The sequence below is a fragment of the Arachis ipaensis genome, chromosome B3, assembly GCF_059453495.1.
Source record: "Arachis ipaensis isolate K30076 ecotype BB chromosome B3, ASM5945349v1, whole genome shotgun sequence".
NCBI classification, from domain to species: Eukaryota; Viridiplantae; Streptophyta; class Magnoliopsida; order Fabales; family Fabaceae; genus Arachis; species Arachis ipaensis.
The window spans coordinates 144,075,833-144,099,694 of record NC_142438.1 but is presented as its reverse complement, the minus strand read 5'-3'; the positions used below and the strand labels follow the sequence as shown (position 1 = coordinate 144,099,694).

The 23,862-nt window shown below is 34.2% G+C and overlaps 4 protein-coding genes across 8 annotated transcripts; 1 reads left to right on the top strand and 3 right to left on the bottom strand.

The window, feature by feature from the left end:
- Positions 1–1,412: 1,412 nt before the first annotated feature.
- Positions 1,413–4,083, bottom strand: LOC107631549 (stress up-regulated Nod 19 protein). Of its 2 annotated transcripts, none has more exons than XM_016335030.3 (4): positions 3,782–4,083; positions 2,408–3,311; positions 2,163–2,324; positions 1,413–1,846 (listed from the first exon to the last, which is right to left on the bottom strand). In XM_016335030.3, the coding sequence occupies exons 1-4, from the start codon at positions 3,850–3,852 to the stop codon at positions 1,610–1,612; spliced, it is 1,374 nt and encodes a 457-aa protein (XP_016190516.1). In that variant the 5' UTR covers positions 3,853–4,083; the 3' UTR covers positions 1,413–1,609. The 2 variants fall into 2 exon arrangements, with proteins under 2 accessions (XP_016190516.1, XP_088364147.1); XM_088508021.1 differs by having other exon boundaries at positions 2,408–3,296; positions 3,782–4,082.
- A 9,534-nt stretch (positions 4,084–13,617) lies between these two features.
- LOC107631551 (S-adenosyl-L-methionine-dependent methyltransferases superfamily protein) lies at positions 13,618–16,532 on the bottom strand. The gene is made up of 2 exons (XM_016335033.3): positions 14,729–16,532; positions 13,618–13,983 (listed from the first exon to the last, which is right to left on the bottom strand). Exon 1 carries the CDS (start codon positions 15,902–15,904, stop codon positions 14,774–14,776), a length of 1,131 nt encoding a protein of 376 aa, XP_016190519.1. The 5' UTR covers positions 15,905–16,532; the 3' UTR covers positions 13,618–13,983; positions 14,729–14,773.
- On the bottom strand, positions 13,618–19,917 carry RPN12A (regulatory particle non-ATPase 12A). The gene is made up of 7 exons (XM_016335034.3): positions 19,702–19,917; positions 19,177–19,255; positions 18,309–18,411; positions 17,943–18,206; positions 17,503–17,614; positions 14,729–17,360; positions 13,618–13,983 (listed from the first exon to the last, which is right to left on the bottom strand). The coding sequence occupies exons 1-6, from the start codon at positions 19,804–19,806 to the stop codon at positions 17,220–17,222; spliced, it is 804 nt and encodes a 267-aa protein (XP_016190520.1). The 5' UTR covers positions 19,807–19,917; the 3' UTR covers positions 13,618–13,983; positions 14,729–17,219.
- Positions 19,918–20,073: 156 nt separating this feature from the next.
- On the top strand, positions 20,074–23,571 carry LOC107631553 (double-stranded DNA-binding family protein). 4 transcript variants are annotated; one of them, XM_021119909.2, is made up of 8 exons: positions 20,074–20,286; positions 20,859–20,924; positions 21,045–21,097; positions 21,235–21,299; positions 21,978–22,069; positions 22,793–22,864; positions 22,949–23,027; positions 23,544–23,571. In XM_021119909.2, exons 1-7 carry the CDS (start codon positions 20,284–20,286, stop codon positions 22,985–22,987), a joined length of 390 nt encoding a protein of 129 aa, XP_020975568.1. In that variant the 5' UTR covers positions 20,074–20,283; the 3' UTR covers positions 22,988–23,027; positions 23,544–23,571. The 4 variants fall into 4 exon arrangements, with proteins under 4 accessions (XP_020975568.1, XP_088364145.1, XP_016190521.1 ...); XM_088508019.1 differs by lacking the exon at positions 23,544–23,571 and adding an exon at positions 23,253–23,361; XM_016335035.3 differs by lacking the exon at positions 23,544–23,571 and having other exon boundaries at positions 22,949–23,361.
- Positions 23,572–23,862: the final 291 nt, after the last annotated feature.

Sequence of the window (23,862 nt, the reverse complement as noted above, 5' to 3'; positions counted from 1 at the left end):
ATTGATATATGTAATAATATTCATTATTAACACTACCTAATTACATATTAATAGACAGAAAAATTTTCATTCATATTTTAATTTTCATGTATCATATAGAATTGAGTCATAATTAAGATATGAATGAACCAAATGAGAACTTGCCATGTAATAGTGTAGAGATAGCAGTTTTATTCAAAATAATATAGTTTTAATTTAAATAGCCAAACAACGACTTTAAATTTAATTTATTTCAGTGAAAATTAAACTCATCCATATATATAAAAATAAAGATGCATGATAAATATACTTAACTTAAAGCAATGTGGAATAAGTCTATACAGTAATTATGTCAAAAGGATCAATTTTCAGTTAATTATGCAGTTAGAATATCTCATATAATATGAAGAGTGATAAAAAAAAAAAGAGAATAACAACATAATCACTTGAGACACAATGAAACTAATATAGAAAACTTTTTTTATAACAAAAAATATACATACCAATTTACATAAAAAAAATCTAACTATATCTCAAACCCAGAAAAAAAATATCATCTATTTTTAAATTGCAAATAGAGCCTCCAAGAACTAAATCTACTCCAAAACTAAAGAATCATATAGAGATAATAAAATGGGACTACTTTAAAAAAGAAAATTTAAAGATATCAAATCAGAAATAATAGTATCTACAACTGAATACTATCAAATAGAACAATAATAAAAGATGAACAATATATTAGAGAAAAAAAAAAATCCAAAGCTCATTGCTTACTACCAAATACCAATAATCTAACACAGGTTAGAAATTTGACTACCAAAAAAAAAAAAAGTCATGAAAAATGAACAATCTCCGACGGAATGAGGACAAACCTAAATGGAGTGTGAATAATTTTCACATAAAAAAATAAAAAAATAAAAAAGATCTAGAACATATGGAGATCAAGATGGAGAGGATAGATTTTTATTTTTCAAAAAGAACATAAAAGAGATTCTGATATGAACAAAAAATCATATCCGCTGGCACCACAAACAAAAAACACTCTTTTATCAAAAGATAATTTAAAATAAATAAAAACAAGGGCTACTACACGACAATATTTGATCTGTAATAATTTATATTTATATTTACAAAAATTTTATAAACAAAAAATATATAATTTATACCTATATTTACTAAAATTTATACACATAAATCAATACAATTTACACACATATTTTTCAGAATTTATACATATTAATTATTAAAATTTATTTACCAATGAGCTATAACTCAAACGGTATAATCTCTCCATACTCACTTAGAGGTTGTGAATTCGATTATCTCTATCTTTGATAAAAAAAAATTTATTAAAATTTATTTGTTAAAAACAATTTAGTATTTGTACTAATTAAATAATAATAAAAAATACTAACAATTGCTGACCCCATAAGTTTTTCAATAAATAAACCTAATTTATTTTTTATCATATAAGATATTAATTTAATTTATAAGTATCATATGCTATAACTTATTTTACTTTTCACATATTTATATTATATTACATGACACACCACTGCTATTAACATTATTGCCAAAATGAGTTGAATACATTGTTTATATTCCTGAAGAAAGGAGAGGAATGAGTGAACTAATGTTGATGAGGAAGCTGTTCTGCAACCAGTAGGTAGAAAAGCCCCATGACTCCGGTGTGACCTCGCGTGGTGCTGCTGTAGTTAGACTCCAGAGTTAATTTTTCGCCATCAATGATCTTTACAGAACCTGGTTTAGGATAACAAGTGGTCATTCCTACAATGTAACCTGACTCATTTCCTGCATTATCCCCAGTTCCATAATTTGCCATTGAGGTACATATTACCCTTCCATCCTGAAAACCAGGGTGCACAAATTTCAGAACATAAGCTACACAACAATATGCATTTAACTTCTTGATCAAGACATATATCAGCTTTCAAATTGCAAAACAAGGCCAAATTGTGCTTGACCAAAATATTTTTCACCTATGATCCTAACTTGAAAATATCACACCGGACGATGAACAGAAAACAGAAATTGATCTGTGAGACCTTTGAATTTAGAGGACAGAATCATTATTCATTACAGGTTGAAATAACAACTTTTCATATGAAGTCATGGCACTAGAAAGTAATTTCCAAATATTAAGAATAACTATTGATCATCACCTGTCCATATAGAGTTGATCCGATTCCACCTGAATGCTGATGAGCTACAGCATAGACCACATAACCACCCTTTTCCAATGGGACGGTTGTCCTCTTCACATCAACACAACCATTACCTTTCTTCTTGGGGTCTATGTTGCAAGGATCAACTTCATACTCAATCTGTAACAAAAAAAGAGTAAAATATGTTATGGAGTTAAATTTTGATTGAGACAATATACACGTTTTGTGATGAAATCACTTACCCGGCAATCATGATTTGAGCTTGCTATATTTGAAGTATCTGATATTTTCAAAGTATCAGTCACATCAATTATATAAATCTTAACAGGAACAACATATTCGTCCCAATCGATCCATTTCACAGTGTATCTCAGATAGAGGCTTCTCTTTGGACCTTGAAAGCCTTTCTTCAACCTGCACTGAGTCTCATCATAGCAACAGTACAAACCCCCTGCGTAATCTGGAGGCAAAGGGTTGCCGTATTCATTGACTGTAACATTATAAAGGTGACACTTACACTCAGTGCAGCCTAGCTTATCCTCTACACCTCGTGTATCGATGGCGTGGACATTGAGCAACCATTTCTCCTCATATCCTTCTGGAATTTCTGCAGGATTTCCTATTTCTATCCCAAAAGGATCTGGAATATCCGTAGCCGTTCCTCGTGTTTCGGATCCAAGTCCAAAATACTGTCCAAGAATATTTCCCTGACATACGCCACTATTTCTTAGTATAATATGTGACTTTGAGACTGAGTCTGACACACGAACCACACGATGAAGATCATATTTTGTGTGTGTCGCAAGTTTTGATTTGGATTCATGGTATCCAACAATAATCCAATGGTGGAGATAAGTTTTATGGAGAGGTACAGGGTTTCCAGCTTCATCAACTACTTCAGCATTGAAACTCTTAAGCGCAACATGACCTCTTGGAAACTCAATGTCATAGTAAAATTTATTCGAAACTGACCCTGGCCCAAGTTCAATCTTTGGAGAAAGATGAACAGCTGTCTTAATCTTATTCTGAGTCTTCCAAAAAGCACTTGAGCATGGTGTGCCTAACATAAGCAATAGTATTGCCAATGAAATCACCATATCTTTAGATGCATAAGACATGTTGATAGTTAACCTGTCATCAAAATCCCTAATTCCCTATTATTAATTATTAATTACCAAACAACTAACTATAAATTAAAGCAGTTACAAAACAGAAGCAGATTATATAGAATACACAATGTTCATACAAAGATGAGTAAAGAGACAAAAGTACACGTGAAAGAGTTTGAAATAGACAAAAATACACCTCACAATTCATAAATATCAGAGTACATCTAAAGAGGCGTGACCAAACATGGCTCTTGTCAGCAACACAAACAAGAGAAATTTGATAAAAAATTGGGAAAAAGTAAATAGCAAATATTACAAAACATAAGGGCAATAAACTATTAATAGAAAACGCTTTGATTAGCATATAATGCACAGAAAGGGCAAAATTTTACTGTTTACGAACACGCGCGAGCACACACAAATCAACAAAATTGCAAGGAACAAGTGAAATAGCCATGGATAAAAACAGTGATGAAAGAAGAAGATGGAATGGTTTCACTGACTAACCTTAAAGAGAGGCGCAACACAAGACGGCAACGTTTAGATTTTGACAATCCAGAGAGATTTTTATAGGCCATGCAAATTTGATGAGTGAGACGTCCTCATATCATATGTGAAACTGAAACGAGCATGGTATGGATAGTGAACAAGATTCCTTCTAAGAATGAAGCTAAATCTACTAAGTCCAAAAAGCAAAATCATTTGGAAAATTCTGATGTAATCGAACAGAATTAATTGTGTGTGGAACTGTTGCACGTGGCGCAAGATGGGAGTGGTTGGCTTCTCTTAGCTTAATTTAATGACGTCTAGCATGGATGGGTGGTAAACATGGAGGCATGGAGCTAGATACTCTAATAATAGTGACATTTACAGATTTTTTTTTTTTTTTAAAAGTGACATTTACAGATCTTACATTTAGAGGAATGGGCCAATCCATGTTAAATTGTTAATGCAGGGGGTGTTTATGGGCCGTGTCGGCCCGGTTTAAGTAGGTCCGGACCCGATTCTAAAATAACAACAGGTTTATTTTGACCTGATCCGAAGTGACTCAAAAAATTGGGTTAAACTGCCTCGATCCGATAAAACATTAGTATATACAAATTTGTAAATTTTTTATATTAAAATAATAAAATTTTATTTTTAAAAAATAAATTATTTTAAAACAAAAATAATATTATATAATATAAAAAATATTAATTGAATTATAAAAGTATAATATACCATTACTAATTAACTTAAATAAATATTTTTTACCGTAAAAATTAATTTTGGACCGGGTCAAAACAAAACCCGAACCGAAAATAACATCAGATAAAAAAAAAGAGATATCTGAACCCGATAAAATATGTCTCAGGGTTGGACTGGGTCTTGAACACCTCTATTTTCGATTTTATTGTTCAATGACTAATCAATATAAGTTCTATTTGAAGATTGGTAGCTCGCAAATAAATGGATACATATAAAAGATGGAATTTAAACTCAACACTTCTTTAAATAAATAAGTGAACAAACTACTCGATTAACATAAATTAATTACTTTTGGATTTAATTAAGATAATGTTAAAAATACATGATAAAATTATTGGTAGTATAAATTTTAATTATTTCTTAATAAATCACTAATAAATATATTAAAAAATTTAAACAAAAGTTTATTTTAGCTAATTCTTTGTATTTTTATCATGGCATATTTTGTTTTGATTAAATTTAATGTATTGAGAATCAATTTGAATTTATCTAGTGATTAATTCACTAGTCCGCTTAAATAAATATTGGAAGTTTGAATTTTGTCTTATACATGTAGCAATCTATTGATCAGTAACAAATTCTTAAATATAGATCATCCGTAACGAATTAGTTCTTAACTTTCTGAGCTAAATGATACTGTGAATTAATGCATTGAGTTAATGGGGTGTGTGTTTTTATTTATTTTTCAATTAATGTGTAACAAATATTTTTAAAAATAAATTTTGTATTTTTAACTTATTTTTAATATATATTTTATATTTTAAAATATATTTTATACGAATAACTGATTTGGTATTTAATTTTTTGTTTATAACATGATTGTGAAATATTTTTAATCAATAACTTTAATATATAATTTAAAAATACATTTTAGCTAATTCCTTATTTTCTTTTATCATGGCAGATTTCTTTCTGATTAAATTTAAGGTAAAACATTCAAATAAACCAAAGCCATCTAAATATTACGCGAATCACCCAAAGTAAAAAATATTGCGTAGATGTCTCCATGCATGTCATTATATAAATTGAATTAGACAAATTCAAATTATAGTTATAAATTGAATTGAGTTGTATTGATTTACATAGGAACGTTGTGTTAACTATAAATCAAATCGAACATACTCAAATTAGGTAAAGTCCCAGTAAATCGAATCAGACCTATTCGATTTACATGATGCAATAATAAAATGAACTAAACCAATTCGATTTACATGCTCTTAATAAATCGAATAAGCCAAATTCGATTTATAAAGATGGTGGCTATGGTAAATCGAATCGACCGTTGTCGATTTAGTATGCATTGAGCTATACGTATAAATCGAATTTAGTGAATTCGATTTAGTATGAGACCAACATATATAAATAGGAGCTGAACGTGAAATCCTGATGATAGTAGAAGTCACAATGGCTAGTGATGATAGTTTTTAGTTTTGGTTCACTATAGAGGATCAATTAATAAAAAAATGTGTTCCAGAATTAAATTTACTGATAAGTATCCGTGAAATCCTGATCCATCTGTGGAGCCTGTCCTGAACCTCTCTGCAACGCCTCGGCCGGGATTGCGTCTGCTCTGGGGTCTCCGAGGAATAGCTCAGGCTATAAGAATCGCCTACCATACTAATGTTACCACTCTAAGTACGCATGAGAGGGTCCTGGATCAGGAACAGCATCAAACCGTAAGACATGTTGTGCCCTGTTGATCCATTGAGTGTGTCAATGCTGTAAGGTAGTGAAAAACCACTGATCGCCGCCTCTGCCATCCTTCGACATCAAGAAATTGATGTTCAGTGCGGGTCGCGACCGATGCTGTACTCCTTCAAGTTGTGGTAGAATCTGATCCACCTGATGCCACTCTATGACAGCAGAGTAGATCAATGCCATCACTGACCTCCATAATGATGTGTGTCGTGGTTCTAATATCTTGGAATTCACTGCGTGTATGGTATTCGACGAGCTATATGGCATCCAAGCGAATAAAAAAGGGAAATTGGGTCCACTAAAGAATGAAACACTAAAGTGTCTGAATCTCACATCGCCAGCATGAAGTAAATCTATGCTTAGTATGCAGTGCGCGACTCGAGGTCTCTTCTCGCTCGATGTTGGTTGATAACCTGACCACTTGCCACCTAAGATATGTTATCAACAAGTGACAAAAAAATCGAAAAAATTGAAATACAGAAAACAACTAGTAATCAATTGAGTAACTCGTCGCCAAGGGCCAATGAAAGAGGTCAAACCCATCGGTCCTAAAATTCGAAAACCGTCAGAAGATCCATGACTGGAGGAGCTACAATGGACCTGCCAACTTAACCATGTGCTTGTTGGCCACACGGTGTAAGCACTTGTATAATCATGACAGAGCGGTAGATCCCCAATTATATTTGCCCATGTCCTCTAACCTCGCTACGTATGGTAGCCACCTGATATGCATGCGTGTGTGGAACTTGTCACCGAAGAGCTGCGTCGATAATAGCATCATGATGTACGTTTTTGCATACCTCTTGTCTCCTCATCTGTGCCCTCGAAAAGGTCACTGAATGTCTCCTGCATCCAAGTGCACTTTATAGTGAACTTGTCGATGCAGTCCGGTGGCAGCAACACACCCAACAACTCCTCAAACCAAACCCATGCCAGACGGCCGCCATCGATGTACCGCTCGAAGTCCGTCAGACATCCGCTGACGTACTGTCCATTGATCAGGAGCCCTAGTTGGTAGGCTACATCTTCTAGCGTAATCGTGTACTCACCGAATGGTAGATGAAATGTATGCATATTCGGACGCCATCTCTCTATAAATGCACTCACTAAGGGCTCATCCAACCAAAACCAGTGGTCGTTGAGACTCGCGAGATGGGTCAGGCAAGCCATTTGCAGGTACTGCATGATCCTATCGTCTAACGGCATACCATGTTGCCTCCTCATACTCGTGATACGGCGGTGGGCTGCATGATATTGAAAAAATTCTCTTACAATCATAACACATTAGAAAATAATAATCACCTAAAACAAATACTTTTAATCGAAAAATACTTTAATCGGAATTAAATTAAATTCTAATGGAACATAGTTAACCTACTATTTACAGTATAAAGCTAAACCCTTTAGTATATAACTAAAATTGTAGTGTCTCGTTAATCTAACATTTGATAATTCAATTTTTTAAATAAATTAAACAATAATGCTATGCATCCAAGTTATATTAGCATGCAAGTCCAACCAAGTCATTTATATACACGCGCACACGTTTTTTTCACGCTCCTATTGCCGCATCATCATCATCATCATCATCATCATCATCATCATCATCATCATCATCATCATCATCTTCTTCTTCTTCTTCTTCTTCTTCTTCTTCTTCTTCTTCTTCTTCTTCTTCTTCTTCTTCTTCTTTATCTTTTTCTTTCGTTATCATCATCTTCAACAAATTTGAATTGAATGAAATCTAATGCAATTGAATAAATTGATAATGAATAATCTCATCATTCTTTGCTAAAATCAGTGTTGTTTATGAATTTAAATTTGAATAGAATGTAGAAATTTCTGAGTTTATATAATGCACAATTTTCGGTTCATTTGTTATTACACAATGGTATTGTTAGCGTAATATTGTTAGGATTTAGTTGAATTAGTCCCACATTGCTTAGGATAGCAAATGGAGTGGGTGGCCTAGGCTATAAATATGAGGCTAAGTTCTCCATATTTTTTGCACCGGTCGGAAACACTTAAAGCTTGTATCTGACTTTTCTTTTCCTCTATACTCTTTGATTAGAGAGTGTTGTGAGGTGTAGTTAAATATTTACTTTGAGAGTGTGGGTGTACTGGGGTGCCGGTGTTATAGAGAAAAAATTCTATGTGTTGTAACAATTTTCACATAGTAATATTCTCTGGTTGTCATTTGACAACGGCCGTGGTTTTTTTCTCCGGTAATTGGAGTTTCTACGTTAAATTCTTGTGTTGTGATTGTGTCTATTTTATTTCTCTATGAAAGGTATTTTCTCAAGGGAGAATGGTGTATTATTCCCAACAAATATTTCGGTTCATTTGCAGTCCAGGTGTGTTGTCGATGAACAATTTATCCCAATGGTTGGGATGATTTTCAAGACAAATTGAATAGAATGGAATGAAATCTAATACAATTGAATAAAGTGATAATGAATAATTTCATTCTTCTTTGCTAAAAAAAGACTCAATTATCAACAAAAATACATTGAATTCATTTTTGTACCCAAATGAACCTCAATTAAACTAAGAAATAAACCGAAATTACTTAAAGAATAAAAAATTTGATTAATACTTATCAGCAGCATCAAGTGAATCTCAATTAACACATAAATGAACCGAAATTAGTTTAGATTTGAACAAGTAGTAAAAAAAACTCAATCATCAACAAAAACACATCAAATTCATTTTTGGATCCAAATAAACCTTAATTAAACTAAGAAATGAACCGAAATTATCTAAGGAATAAAAAATTTGGTCAATATTTATCAATAGCATCAAGTAAACCTCAATTAATACACAAATGAACCGAAATTAGTTCAGATTTGAACATGCAGTAAAAAAGATTCAATCGTCAATAAACACACATTGAATTCATTTCTGGATCAAATGAACCTCAATTAAACTAAAGAATAAACCAAAATTACCTAAGGAATAAAAATTTGGTCAATACTTATCAGCAGCATCAAGTGAATCTCAATAAATTTCCAAATGAACCGAAATTAGTTCAGATTTGAACAAATAGTAAAAAAGACTCAATCATCAACAAAAACACATTAAATTCATGTATGGATCCAATTAAACTTCAAATAAATCAGAACCAATAAAGATGTTAGCAAAATATTGGTGTTGTTGGTAATGACGATAACAAAAGAGAAAGATAATGAAAAAAGAAAAGAAGAAAAAAAGATGCAGCATCAGGAAAGAAGAAGGCGAAGAAAAACCTGCGTGCGCAAAGAAGAAAAAGAATGGTTTTTCATATTAGAGCGCAAGAGTAACACTGGGAATTTTGAGCGTGTGTACACACTCTTTAATGAGAGTGGATTTTGTTGGTGTTGGGTCTGATTAGTTGGACTTGGATGACAATAAAGCTTGGATGCGTAGCATATCTGTAAATTAAATCATTCTAGATTCTTGCTAATCTTTTGCTGCCTACATAATCCAAAACTTGAAATCCAAATAAACTTAAATTAAGTTAAATTAAATTAAACTCCACCAAATTTTTAACCTCGTTAAACTTCTAAGAATAAAAACTCAAACTCTAACGAAACTTATTAAATCTACTCGTCAATATATTTATTTACCCTTTGTCCAACATGCATTTGTGATTTCCAATGTTCTAAAAACCGGTTCGAACCGGCCGGTCGAACCGTGAACCGAGCACAAAGACGGTTCGGACAATCAGCAAAACCGCAAAAAATGAAAACCGGAGTTGAACCGGCCGATAACCAGTCGGTCGAACCGAACCGTGACCCGGCCGGTTTTTGGGCTGGGCAGCAAAATGCTGCCGTTTACGCCATTGAAGCCCTAAATCAATGATGTGAATCCCTAATTGGCTTCAGCACGCAGCAGTTCAACCCTTCACAATTCTCATCGAGCAAGGTTCGGCGTCGCCCAGTCACCTCCGTCGAGCAGTCACCTCCGTCGCGCAGTCACCTCCTTCGACCAGTGACCTCTGTCGTGCAGCAGCCGTTGTTCGTCGGAACAATTACCTCCATCACGCAGCAGCCGTCGTCCCTTGAAGGTGCTCCACCACTGCTTGAAGCCGTCGCCCAGCCAGTCACCTCCATCACCCGGCGTCGCTATCTCCCAAGTCCCACTCTCCCTATTGCATGTTCTGTACTTGAAGTCTTGAAGGTGCCTTCGAGCTTCCAAGAGTTCCAGGTAATTTTTTTTTAGTTATGAACTTATGATTGTTTGATTGAATCATTGAATAACTGTTGCATGATGAACTGCTAAACTGTGACTGTGAACTCTTTGATTGAGTAGCTCTTTGATTTTGCTTTGTTTACTATCAACCTCAAGTTATGGTTTTGGATTGAAAATTAGGATAACTCTGTTTTTATGCTAGCATTCATAAACACTTTTGGCATATTGGTAAGTGAAGTTGAACACTTTGTTGAAGGAATATATGACTTGATGCCTGTGAAATTGCGAAGGGTGATGTTTCAGGGTCTCTGGTGGAGTTTGACAGGGCAATTGAGTTGGACCCTCGTCAAAAGGCGTGTATGTTTATAAGCATTTTGAAGAAAAAAAAAGCGTTATATCAGCACTTTGGATTGGAATGATTGTAAATTGAGTTCAAGTTACATGAAATTTAGTTGTGCTCATTGTGTTTGTTACCAGATCTTTGGCAAAGGGGCCTCTCCCTTTACTACCTTGATAGGTACTCACTCTACACTCTTCTGTTATTTATTTGAGTTTAATTACTATTCACATGGAATTACATATTTATAATGTATTGCTTATGAATCTGTAAAAAGGGGGACTGAATTGGATTCCCATTTTGTCGTAGATTTGAAGAAGGAGCTGAGCAGTTTCGGCTAGATGTTGCACAAAATTCGAATGATACCGAAGAGTCCATATGGTGCTTTCTTTGTGAAGCTCAACTGTATGGAGTGGATGAAGCACGGAAGCGATATCTTGAGGTGAGTCATTAATTATGTTACTGGAATTTAACAAGAAAAACGAATATGTGAATCTTCACAAATCTGCAGCAAGTTATGGAGGATTTTGATTATTGATGACAAACTTGGATCATTTTGATGTTGCTATGTTATGTTTGATTGGTTGTTTTGTTTTTTGACTTTTGAATTTGTATTTGAATGAGATTATAACATTCTGGTTTATGTAGTTCTTTTAATTTGAATGATATTTTAAAGTTTACATTAGACTATAATTATATTTTCATGTGTTTATTTATATTTTATTTATTATTTTATTATAAAACAGTTTTTTTGGTTCAATTACGGTCAAACCGGTTGAACCTATAAACCAATAAACCAGTAGCTAGAGCGGTTCGATGACCGGTTCGATTTTCAGAACCTTGGTGATTTCAATTTCCTAACACACTACTATCCCTATATCAATATTCTAACTATTATTCGAGGTTTAAAGATTCTAATAATTATAATATTCAAGTTCTAAACGGTTTAATATCACTAACAATCTTCTAACTACTACTTAAGTTTAGACATTCTAGTAATTATAATAATCAAGTTCTAAGCGATTTAATATCACTAACAATTATATATTTTTTAAAGAAAAAAAATTAAATTTTATTTATTAACCTCTTCAAGCTCGCTACTAGCAATATCGGCGGCTCCATCCGATAGATTTGATTTAGATCGTCTTCCATTTCCGTAGTATCAATCTTGTAGTATTGCTTGCCTTACCTTTTCTGGATTTTCGATTTTGGTGGGATATGGTGTAGTGAAATGTAATTCGAATAAATTGAATTCAAATTCTATATATAGGAGTTTGTATGTAAATCGAAGGAGGTTGTATAGATTTACATTGAAGCACGAATTACTATAAATTGATAAAGGCTGTTTCAATTTACTATGGTGCAAATCAAATTCAGCGAATTCAAATTACAATGGGTCAAAACCATTTACTAAATCGAGATAACTTGTATCGATTTTTTATGGGTAAATTTAAAACATGTGCACTCTTTAGTAAATCGATTCACCTTTTTTCAAATCATTCTACATCATAGTAAATCGATATACCCTAATTCACTTTATTATTATAATTTGAAAATCAAATTTGTCTAATTCAATTTAAATAATAACATGCATGAGAATATCCACATAACATTTTTTACTTTCAATGATTCGCGTAATATTTGAACAGCTTTGATTTACTTGAGTGTTTTCCCTTAAATTTAATACATGGGATATTGATTTGGTGTGGGAGAGAGCAAGCTTCAAGTGGGAATATAACATTTTTCTAATAAAATCTGAGAGAAATTCATAACAGACACAATTTAATATATTATTTTATTTCTAAATATTTAAATTGTTATTTTGTATATGTTACTTTTTTTTAATATAAGCCTTGTTTGTTTGCATGATTGAGAGAAATACTTCTTTAAAAGTAGAAGATAAAGTATAAACTAAAGCAGTAAAACAATTTTTATTTGAATATATTTACAAAAATCTTTATTAGAATTTGAAATACTTAAATTATTTAGATATGAGAAATACATAAGTACATTTTGTATAAAACTACAATTATAATCATGAAAAAAAAACTATTTTACAAAACATGATAATTTTTTAAAATAAAAGGTATAATTATTTTATTATATATCTAAAATAAAACAATTATAAACATTTTTAACAGAAAATATTAAATATGTTATTTTTAATGATATTTTAATAAAAATATTTTATTTTAATAATAATAGTTAGAGTTTTACATTAATAATCATGAAATATATAAAAAAGTCGAATTAAATATCTTCTAACAGGTTAAAATATTTTATATTATATAATAAATATTAAAAATAAAAAAAATTTATACAATAATAAATATATATTTTATATTATCGTTATTATTATTAATAAAATAATTACCACTAATTTTATATATAATTATAATGATTATTTTGGTTAAGTAGACTAAAATGTACATTGTTTTAATTTTGTAGAAGAAAAAAGTTTATAATTTTTGTAAATAAAAAAAAGCAAATAGCATTTACACATCTTTTGAAAAGAAGAGGGTAATTTTCTCTAAAAAAATATTTCTAATCATTGTATTTTCCAACACAGCGCAAGAATTATTAATTCAATTTGAGATAATAGATTTTGTCATTCATTAATAAATTTTGTCATTCATTAATTCAGTTTGAGAGAAGTGTTATTAAAATGATCTTATTTATCTTAAATTTTAAAATTTAAAACTTTAACCTACTTTTTAAATCATAAATATTAAATATTAAATATTCCAAAAACATAACAATTTTAGTACTAAAACGAAAAATTAGTTATTATCGATTAATTAAAAATTAGTTTCTTGTTCTTTCTCTTTGAAAAAAGAAATCACATAATTCAGAAATGACGTTATCAAATTTAAGAGTGGACTCTCCAATATTTGAAACCAAAGAAATTACGTTTTTAAATATTTATTTTCCAAACAATTAATTGGGATTGCACAATTCAATCAAATAAGAGGGGGAAAAAAAGAAGATAAATAAAGGAATTACAAAAGAAAAGAAAAGAAAAGGAGATGATCATAAAGGCTATTTTTCCTCTACCAGTTCCTATACACCTTTCCTTGACTTGCCTTGCATGTGTCTTCTTTTACCTACCAATGTCGATCATTTTACAACATTTGGATGATTCATCATCACAGAGGGCATGAAGTTGGGTTACCCCATCAACGTTTTAGGAGTAAAGAAACCTGAATAATTTACCTTCTGACCTGCATATCTTAATCTTCTTACAGCATATATCAAACTGCAACAACCACAAACATACCAGATGATTAGAGTCAGAATAGAATTCCCATTAAAAATAATACTGGAAAATAACACACAAACCAAACGAATTAAGCAGAAATGTTGCCTGCTTAATCCTAACCAAATCAAATACCATACTAACTACCACCCAAGTTTTTAAGTTTGGTTCACAGGTATTTAACAAAACTCATTGTTTCTGCTCCATTCAAGGTTGTATGCAACCTATTGTAACTTAGTCATCTCATCCCAGTTATCAACGACTTTAGCTTTTGCCTTTGACAATATTTCAATGCCAAGTACCCTTCCCCTCATAAACACGGGTAATGCTGGCAGATCTTTCCTATGGGTAACAGGGTAAGTTTACTAGATGAGGGAAGGACCAACCTACCGTCTACCTATCTCTTTTTGTAAGTAGCCACTCTAACACGTAATACAAAGAAGGTACAGTTGGAATGACAAGTGTTTCCTGAAATATACAATACTAATTTCTTGATGGATTCGGAGTCTATGCCGTTAAACAGGTGTGGGTTGTGCAATGAAGTACCAAATGTTGATATTTTTTTTGAATGAATCAGGTTAACCAGTATTTCAACTCTCACCTTAGAGAAATTATCTTATGCAACAGTATATTGGAGAACATGAACATTTTGACTTTGAGTGTGTTTTGAAACATGCAACTAATTTAATTTTAACTAATTAAGATGTTAAGTTTCCAAGTAGCAAGATAGGTAGTTAGATCCTACCAGGTTGTGTAAGTGAAGAAGTAAAGAAGCAAGCTTTCAAGTTGATCATCTTGAAGTAGGCTTCTGCAACAATGCAGTGAGAAAAACCTCAGCATTCTTGATGCCACTAGCATCAGTCTTATTCCCAGTGGCCCACTTCACCTTCTTGTAACCTAATTTCCCAATCAATGGCGCATACAGCTTTTCAAGGTCCACCCCTTTGCTGAAGAATCTGTCAATCCACAAGTACCCTCCACTTCTCAAAACCCTATCCACATCAAACAGCAAGAACTCCATCATCGTCACCGGAATCCACCGGTTCACGGCACGCCCGCACCGCACAAGGTCCACCACTCCGTCGAACACCGGCAGCCGCTGCTGCAGCGGCACGTGAAGTGGCACAAGCCCCCTCAGCGCCACCGCCTCGCTGTATGGCGCACCCACGCTCATCGTCGTCGTCACAACTGTCACGTTGCGGAGCTTCATCGTGGCGGCGAATGACCCGGTGCCGCCACCGACGTCGAGGCCCAGCCGGATGACTGACTTTGCGGACTTGGCGATCTGGAAGAGCTGCGAGATCGGGAGATCGAGGTCGGTCTTGTAGGTTGTGAACTTGGACGAATCGGAGGAAGGGTTGAAGCCTAGGTTAGGGTTTTGGCGGTGGAAGCAATCGAAGGATTTGCAAGGGTAATGGTCCCAAATTACAGAGGAATCGGGGAGTGAAGAAGGGAAAGGGTCTTGTGGGAGAGGGGATGAGGGTTTGTGCGGCGCGGTTCGGGAGAAGCAGCGGCGGCGGGGGAGAGGGTGGCAGCCACGGAGGATAAGAGATTCGGCGAGGTCGGAGTCGGAGGGGCAAAGGGAGAAGGGAGTGTAGGACATGTACTTGTGGAGGAGGTCAGGGTGGTTGTGGCAGGAAGAGGCTATCGGGTTGAGGTGGGAGTATAGGAGTAGATCTGGTGGGATGGTGGAGGAGGTGGTGGTTGTGTCAGTGGAGTGTTGGAGGCGCGTGAGGTGGTTGATGGTGGCGCGTATTGTGTGGAGCTGGTGGAGGAGCTGGTCGGGGACGGGAGTGGGTGGTTTGGGGGATTTTGGGGATTGGAGAGTTGAAGAGAGGTGATAGAGTGAGAGGATGTTGGTGGCCACCATTGCCATCAGAAGAACAAGGTTCAGTGTCATTGTGGTGAACGCCAAAGCCATTTCTTCCCTTCCTCTCTTGCTGCTGCTGCTTCTTCTTCTTCTTCTTGTCTTGCTTAATTGCGAATATTCATTAGAGGTGGGTTTAAGATTTAGAATTAGATTTAGATTTGGGGTTGACTTGCTTGCTAAGTGAAGTAGTAAGTGAGAGTGGGAGTGAGTGAGTGAGTGATTAGTGTAAGTGGCACTAAAAAAGTGAAAGAGTAGATGTGGTGAATGCTACATATAATCAATTAACAACGATTTCCAGCTATTTATCACGTGTGGGTCCGAGGAATCCTGGTTTTACTATGTTGATGTTAAATCTAGATTCATGCTACTTCCTGTGGCTGTGTTCCATCCAGGATGATAGCAGGCTCGTCGGTGGTGACTGGTGAGCATTGATTCAGCAACCGTCATGAGTCTCCGTTATTTTTCTCTTTGGTTGCTTCCTACTTCCTAATCTCTCTTTCTTTCTTTCTTTCTTTCTTTCTTCAAATTGTCCATTTTGTAATTAAATAATGGAATAGGAAAACGGGCAAAGCGACAGCGGGTCAGCAGCATTCACGTGAATTTGTGTCAACTTGGATCTTATTCAATATTTGTTCTCTTTCTTCGAGCTATCTTTGTATAATATCAGACCAATTTAGATAAACTAATGTTTCGAGTTCAACCGTATTTAAGATGGAGGAGTCGGCATACATAAGCATAAACAGAGAGATTAAGTTTATCTACCAAAATCGAAAGAAACATGTCCATTTAAGTAGGGTCATGGACGTGTTGTCCAGAGAACCACGGTGGCCACAACATAAGTGAAAAAATAATCATGAAGATTTTAACTTCCCATGTTCTCAACCATGTTCTCTAGCATTTATATCGTTTGCATTTCTTCAAATTGCGTGGAAGATAACGCCCTCAAGTCACACCAGTTTTAACAGTTATTTGTAGAAAATTTTAAGACCCAATGCGACTCCATTAAATTTTTTTTTTTTCTGAAAATCCTTCTCTGATCCCCCATAGTCAAGCATATGCCAAATTTTATAGATTTTCCAATGTCAAAGGATTACAAGGAGCTCCTAAACAGTCACATCTCCGTAACTCGGATAGTTGGATGTGTCCCCTTAGTTGAGCCCGAAATTCGGACATAATTTTTCCTTCATCCTTACCCAGAGCACAATATAATTGGAAAAAATGATACCTTGATAAACAATTCAATCACCTAGATGAAGAAAATACAGACATGATCAATTTAATAGTTTTGCATTGAATTATAATGATAAATAGCTTCAAAAGACAGTATCGGAAATCTTGGAAAAACAAAAGCCACTGCCATTTCATTTCACACAATCCTCTCCAATTCCCTAGCATAGCTGAGAGTCTGGTTGATGAGTTGAAGGGAGGGAATTTCTTTGCAAGGTGCGGACTCTTTTGCCTTTTGGAAAAAGACACAACTATTCTTAATCTCCCACTCAGGATGGTCCTGCAATCAATGGATGATGCCATCAGAACACGAACAAAAATGCAATTGTGCAATGAAGCATGAATTGTTTTCTATTATGAAAACATCAACAATGGATACGTATAGTTAAACCGACAGCTCCCCAGTTCACAACATTGCTCACCTCTTTAATGTATTCCGAGAGTTCTTTATCTGAGGTGAACATCAACATTTGCTTAGCATCATTCATGGAGAGATAATCATATGCCTTCTCACTGCATCCCGCTATTTCATCTCTGAATGACAATTTCACTATTAGAAAAATGCAAAATATGTAACATAATACACAGCCACTGAAAAGAAAACAAAAGACTATAATGAAGTCTATGCTTCAGCCTCATCGCCAGCGTAGGAAGCAAAGCAATAGAATCAGAGGAAAATAAATAAACTAAATGAAAATTTTAATAAGTTGTACAGAAACTGATTCCCATTACAAAGTCCAAACAACTAAACTAGCCTAGAAATCAAGCTTCAGGTCCATTATTTTCTAGCCTATTTTGAATTCAAACATTTGCCAGGTTATTAGAAAAGTAGATGAACAAACAGATAAATAACATTTAGTACCTCACAGTCTTAGCCAAAAGATCCATGAAATAAACATATGTATCATGGGGAACTGTCTGCCTAGCACTCAAGACACGATTGTATGCCCCTTCCATGAAAGATTGCTCCAACTCCACAGCATGCTTAATGCAAGGATTTTCTAAAGCAGCAGATGAAAGCAATTCCAACTCAGTATGGAATTCAGCTATTCTGTTCTGCACAAGTAGTCTCAAAAGGTTGAGACCTAATATTGGATACTCTTGAGGAGATGGTGGGAGTTTATTGCTGCAAGCAAGTAAAAGTCCCTATTAAATACAACTACAAACAGAAAATAAAAGACAAAACACAAAACAAAGTACAAAACATCACATTACAGTATATAGTTACCAGGCATCTGTATAATATGGTTTCAACTGGAAGAAATCCCTCTCAAAGGCATCTTGATCCTCAATTTTAACACTAAGGACAACAGCATGCTCATATATGTCCCCTGGAAGTTCCAAACAACAAAATGGAATGAATAAAAATTTGGGACAAGCAACTTTGCAGTTATCATTATAAAAATTCAATATTCATGTGAATATGATTTAGTTTTGAAGAAACATTTTAGTAATTTGTTTGTTTTAATACATATAGCTTGTCTTTTCATTGCTTTTGAGCACGAAAAAATGTTGTACTCTTTTCTTTACCTCTAATATACAACAAACCATATTAACTATCTCTCACGCAAACAATAAATGGATAGCTTGTACTTACACTGCAACCATCATTACATTTATAACACAAAGAGAGCCAAATGATAAATACAAAATGCTGGTAGAAATTCAGAGAGAACTAAGCTTAGTTACATCAGTTGTGTTCTGAACAGATATAGTGTTAGCACAAAGCACTCAGGTTGAACAAAATTCCTAACAGCCAAACAAACTTGGCATCAGTTACTGTAAGTCTGTAACTGATTGCCAGTGCTTGCAATATACATATATCAAAATCTCAGGCTTCCCACTTCCTCTAATACTCTTAAGGAGTTGACAATGATATATCTTGGCAACACTAATTTGATATCAGTTTTATCACAAAGTGCCTATATGACCAAGCTAATGAAAAAGACTTGCTTTACTCAATAATGTTAAAGTTGAATAGATATAATTCTATAACACTAAGAAACAAACTTAGCACTGATACACAAAAATGAACAACTATATATATTTTATCTAATGTCAAAGATAAGGCAATGAATTGGAAAGAAGCACGTTACTTGCTATTGTTAATTCACGAACAGCATTAGGTGTATCTTCAAACAAGGGAGGAAGGCTTCTGAACTCTGTCAGTTTAACCTGCATGTAAAAACAATCATATAGCCATAGTATGTTTAAATCCCAGCTGTGAAAAACACTTCGCAACTCAATAACAAATTTACAGCTTTCCTATGAAGTAAAGATGCCAAATCTAAGGTCCACACCATGCTTGACATCATCGCTTTATTATTGCAGGTAAACTAATTTGGGCATATCCAAAATTTCAATGTGTACAATCCGACCCAAACCAAACCATAAAGCATCATTGACCTGAAGCAGCTTATACCGACCCAAAACCTTTTTTTTACCATTCAAAACACAAAATTTATGTTCAATTTTCTTTTCGAAAATTCATAGATAGGTAAACCGAATTGATCCGAAGAACGAACAACGAGTACGAATTAGCTTTCATTCTTTCTTCGAAAAAAAGAAAAGAAAATTGAGTGAAACAAGTAAACTAGGGTTTGGTATGGTGGGAATTTCACCTTTAGCTGGGAAAGTAGATTGGAGCAGGTATCGTAGTCTTTCCTGAGAAACGCGGCCTTGAAGCGCTCAAAGAGCTGAGAAACCTCTGTTAGCTTCGGATCCATTAATCTTATTTCTTCCTCAACACTGCACTTCACCGCACTGCAATAGAAAACCCCTCCTTTTAAGAAGAAAGAAGAAAACAGATGGAGTGCTTCGAACGACAACCTTCGAGAAAAAGAACGACGGACGCAGTGATCCTCTTTTACGTTTCCTGGGCCTTTTTCATGGGCCAAAGCCCATACAATTATGCATGTGGACCTAAATACTATTGACCAAACAACCCAGGCCCAAATATATGTAAATAAATATTAGTCCATAATTGGCGAAACATATATTGGGATCTTTTGGACCGTCGATCCCTGACAAGTCACACCATCATTCCCTCTCAATTCTCATTATTATCTCGGTGAGAGCTCCCAATCACATCGCTTATTGCAAACGCTACCTGCACAGCCGGTGGTTTCTGCTGAATCGGGAGAAAAAAAGCTCACCCAATTCGGTGCCACCTCCTTTAGGGTTTGTTCTGCTCGTTTTACAACATGGTAACTTTTCTAATTCCGATTCCCCCTTATTTCTTGAGAAATTAAAGCTAAGTTTCTCTGTTCCCGATTCTTGGATTCAATTATTTTCCAATTGTAGTAGTTTGGAACTTCAAGTTGAACGTTCCAATGCATTTTCGCGTTTTTGAGCTTTGAACCTAGAGAGGGAATTAGTTTTTCGTTTTTCTTTTTTTCTTTTTTCTGCTAAGCTGATTATCGCCATGATCTGCATCATGTAACTGTTTTAATAGTGAAAACCTTGACAACGAATTTAAACCCTCTATATCTTTCAATTTGATTATTTGAACTCCCAAATCGGCTTGCGGGTTTAACTATTTTGATCAAGTGGTTCCTTCTTTACGTCCGAAGCGTTTTGCGAAAATGTGAGTGATGAATTTGTTGCTGTTAATTATATTAAACTACCATTCATTCCTAGTGCAATGAAGTCTTGCATTTGAGCATTTTATTCCCTGTTTTAATTTTATGCTATGATGTTTTCACAGTTAAATCACCTTCTTTCAAATGAAAAAAATACGGCCTATTCTATATTTAACTGATAATTTTAATAATTTAAGGCTGATCCTGAGTTGGAAGCAATCAGACAGAGAAGAATGCAGGAGCTTATGGCTAGGCATGGCGTGGTTAGCTCTGTTTGCCTTACACTTATCTTTGTTACTTTACAACCAAGTCAAGAGTTTGCTTCTTATTATGTTGATATTCCTGAGATTTTTTTTTTATTATTATTATTTAAACAAAAATAGCAGGGCAATCAGCAGAACTCAGAACAGCAGAAGGCTCAGGATGATGCAAAGAGGTTAGTTTCTGGATATAGATATCTTATACACTATTGCATAAATTATAGTAATCAGTTATACTTATGATGCTCCCTTTATAGTCATTTTTGTTGGAGCAATAAAAGTATTGATCTGAATTGGAAAAAAATTCATTTAGGGAGGCTGAGGAGCGAAGACAAATGATGCTTAGCCAGATATTGTCAGCCGAAGCACGAGAAAGACGTAAGTTCATAATACAATATTGCCTGGTTTTTCTTGTGGACAATTTGCCGTACTAATTGTTAATTGACTTTTTTTCATCCATCAATCATCATTGTGCTTGTGGTTTTCTGTCGGAGTTAGAAGTTAGTCTGATTAATTATTTATGTAGTTTGCTGTATGACACTGTTGAGAGAAGATAAAAGTGAAAATGTTATCAATTGCAATTGCATAATTTAATATTTCAATTCTTCCTTCAATAAATGCATTAATGAATATAGATCTTATGTTTGGCCACAGTTTTTTGTATTCATATGTGTACGCTTAAACTTTCATATGTTGTATTTGCATTAGTCTTATACTTTTTACTTACCAACACAAACTATATACGTGGAGTTCGGTGTACTATCATAAAACATACATTAAGCTCCAGAATATATAAGATATTTGTTAGGACCAAATGCTTTTTCTAGAATATATACCAAAAGGAACCGTAATAAAATATTTTAGTAAATACTGGAATGCCTATGCAGATCTGCTCCGTCCATAACATTTTGATTTAAAATTTTTGAATTTGTAGATGTAAATATCATCTTTGCCAATGTGTCTTGGGATTATCCGATGAAATTTTGTAGGCAAGCACTTGGCTACATTTAATTGGATTTCTTGCATTCTTTTATATTTCTGTATCATTATTTGCAGTTGCTCGAATTGCTTTGGTGAAACCTGAGAAAGCAAGAGGGGTTGAAGATGTCATACTGAGAGCCGCTCAAATGGGTCAGATAGCTGAAAAGGTACAACACTGGATCTTGTCTCTTACTACTACCTCTCATTCTTAGCATATTCTGATGATGGTCACATTTATAATAATCTCTATTAACTTTTAATGTATTGTCATTTGGGCAGCAAAGTTCCAGTTGTACTACTTATTTGTTCAATTTATACTTGCACACTATGTCTTAATGTGAGAAATGGTATATTACTATATTGTGCCTTTTCATATTTATAATAGGTTTAGTGTTCTCATATTTCGTTTAACTCGCATCTAATTGAGTGAACATATCAGTGCTGCAGTTTATGTTAATCACTAACTTGGCTTAAAATCAGAGAATTTATATTATTGAATTTTGATGGTAGGATGTTGCACCTGCAAGTTTGTAGACCATGAGTGTTTGGTTGAGAGTAGTTAGTCACTGTTTCTTTATTCTGTATGCAAGGAAGTTGGTTTCTCATGATTGCTTGTATTGTATGAACCGATTGTGTAGTTTTGGGGTGGCTTCTTTGTGCCCCTACAATGCTGTGTGATGGTGTGAGTTCCATTTGTGAAAATATGGTTATGATATGTAGTATTCTGGTTATAAATTGTTTTCCCATTTTATCGTGCCCCCCGCCGTTTCTCTTTTTCCTATCCTCCCTCTACACTGTATACAAATGAAGGTTAGAAGTGGAAAATTGAAGTTTTCCAGAGGAACTATTAGTGTATCTAACATACCTCATCTACTCAATTGCATGTTTAGGTTTCTGAAGAAAAACTCATAACACTGCTGGAGCAGATAAACAACCAAACAACAAGGCAGACCAAAGTTACAGTAAGTTGTATGATATTGGTTATGTTGTTCAATTCTCCACAAGTTCATGTATTTACGGTGCCATTTATGTTACTAATTTTTCAGATACAGAGGCGTCGAAGTGTTCTTGAGGACGATGATTGATCGCGGTTTGCTGATTAGCTTTCACTGTCTCATTTAAACGGTCTGCATTTCATGCTTGTTATATATTTTACCAAAAAATTATAATGGGTTTGTGAAGTATGTCTGTTTCTATCTAAAATTTTGGTTCTCTTGCCAGCCTCCTAATTAACCTATATACTCGGAAAATTAACTTTCTGGCATACTCTAAAACAATTTCTAGCTTGTGGATGGCATCTCAAAAATTTCAAATATGCAATGTACCCTAAAATAGAAATTTTCATCCCAGAACCTTCGAATGTAACGACTACAAGATGCGGTTGTTGGCTGCAGCCTTGGTCTATTGGCATGTGTTATTACAAGTGATTACATGATATATTTTCAGTGAAGTTGGATTAGTAACCTGAACAAATATAAAGAAGTGGGAAGACAGTTCTTTCTTTATTTTGAAAAAAAAAATATAGGGACACTTGTTCTATTATAATCGCAAATGTTAGCCTTGGTGATGAGTGTTTTTTTTTTTTTTTTCTTTTTCCTTTCCGTGGGAACTCAAAACGTTGAAAGACGCATTTCTTTGCAGGTATTTTAGTTGTCGAACTTGCCAGTAATTTGTGTGACGGGTATAAATGAGCCTTGAAGTCAACGCTGAAAAACAATAAACGTGCTGTGTTGAATGTTTAATTTCATTATGGTAGCACGACATCATGGTACAGATCATTCTTATTCCTGTGCTAATAATGAAGCAAAAAGGTGCATGCTATGTTCAAACGTCAAAGTGAATACTATAATATTTAGGTTTTTGTCTTATTAAGCGGAGTTAGTTACCAACTATTATTTTTGCCTATATTCATTTAAAGATTAATTTTAGTTTTTGAAATCTTTTAACTAAAAATGTTAGC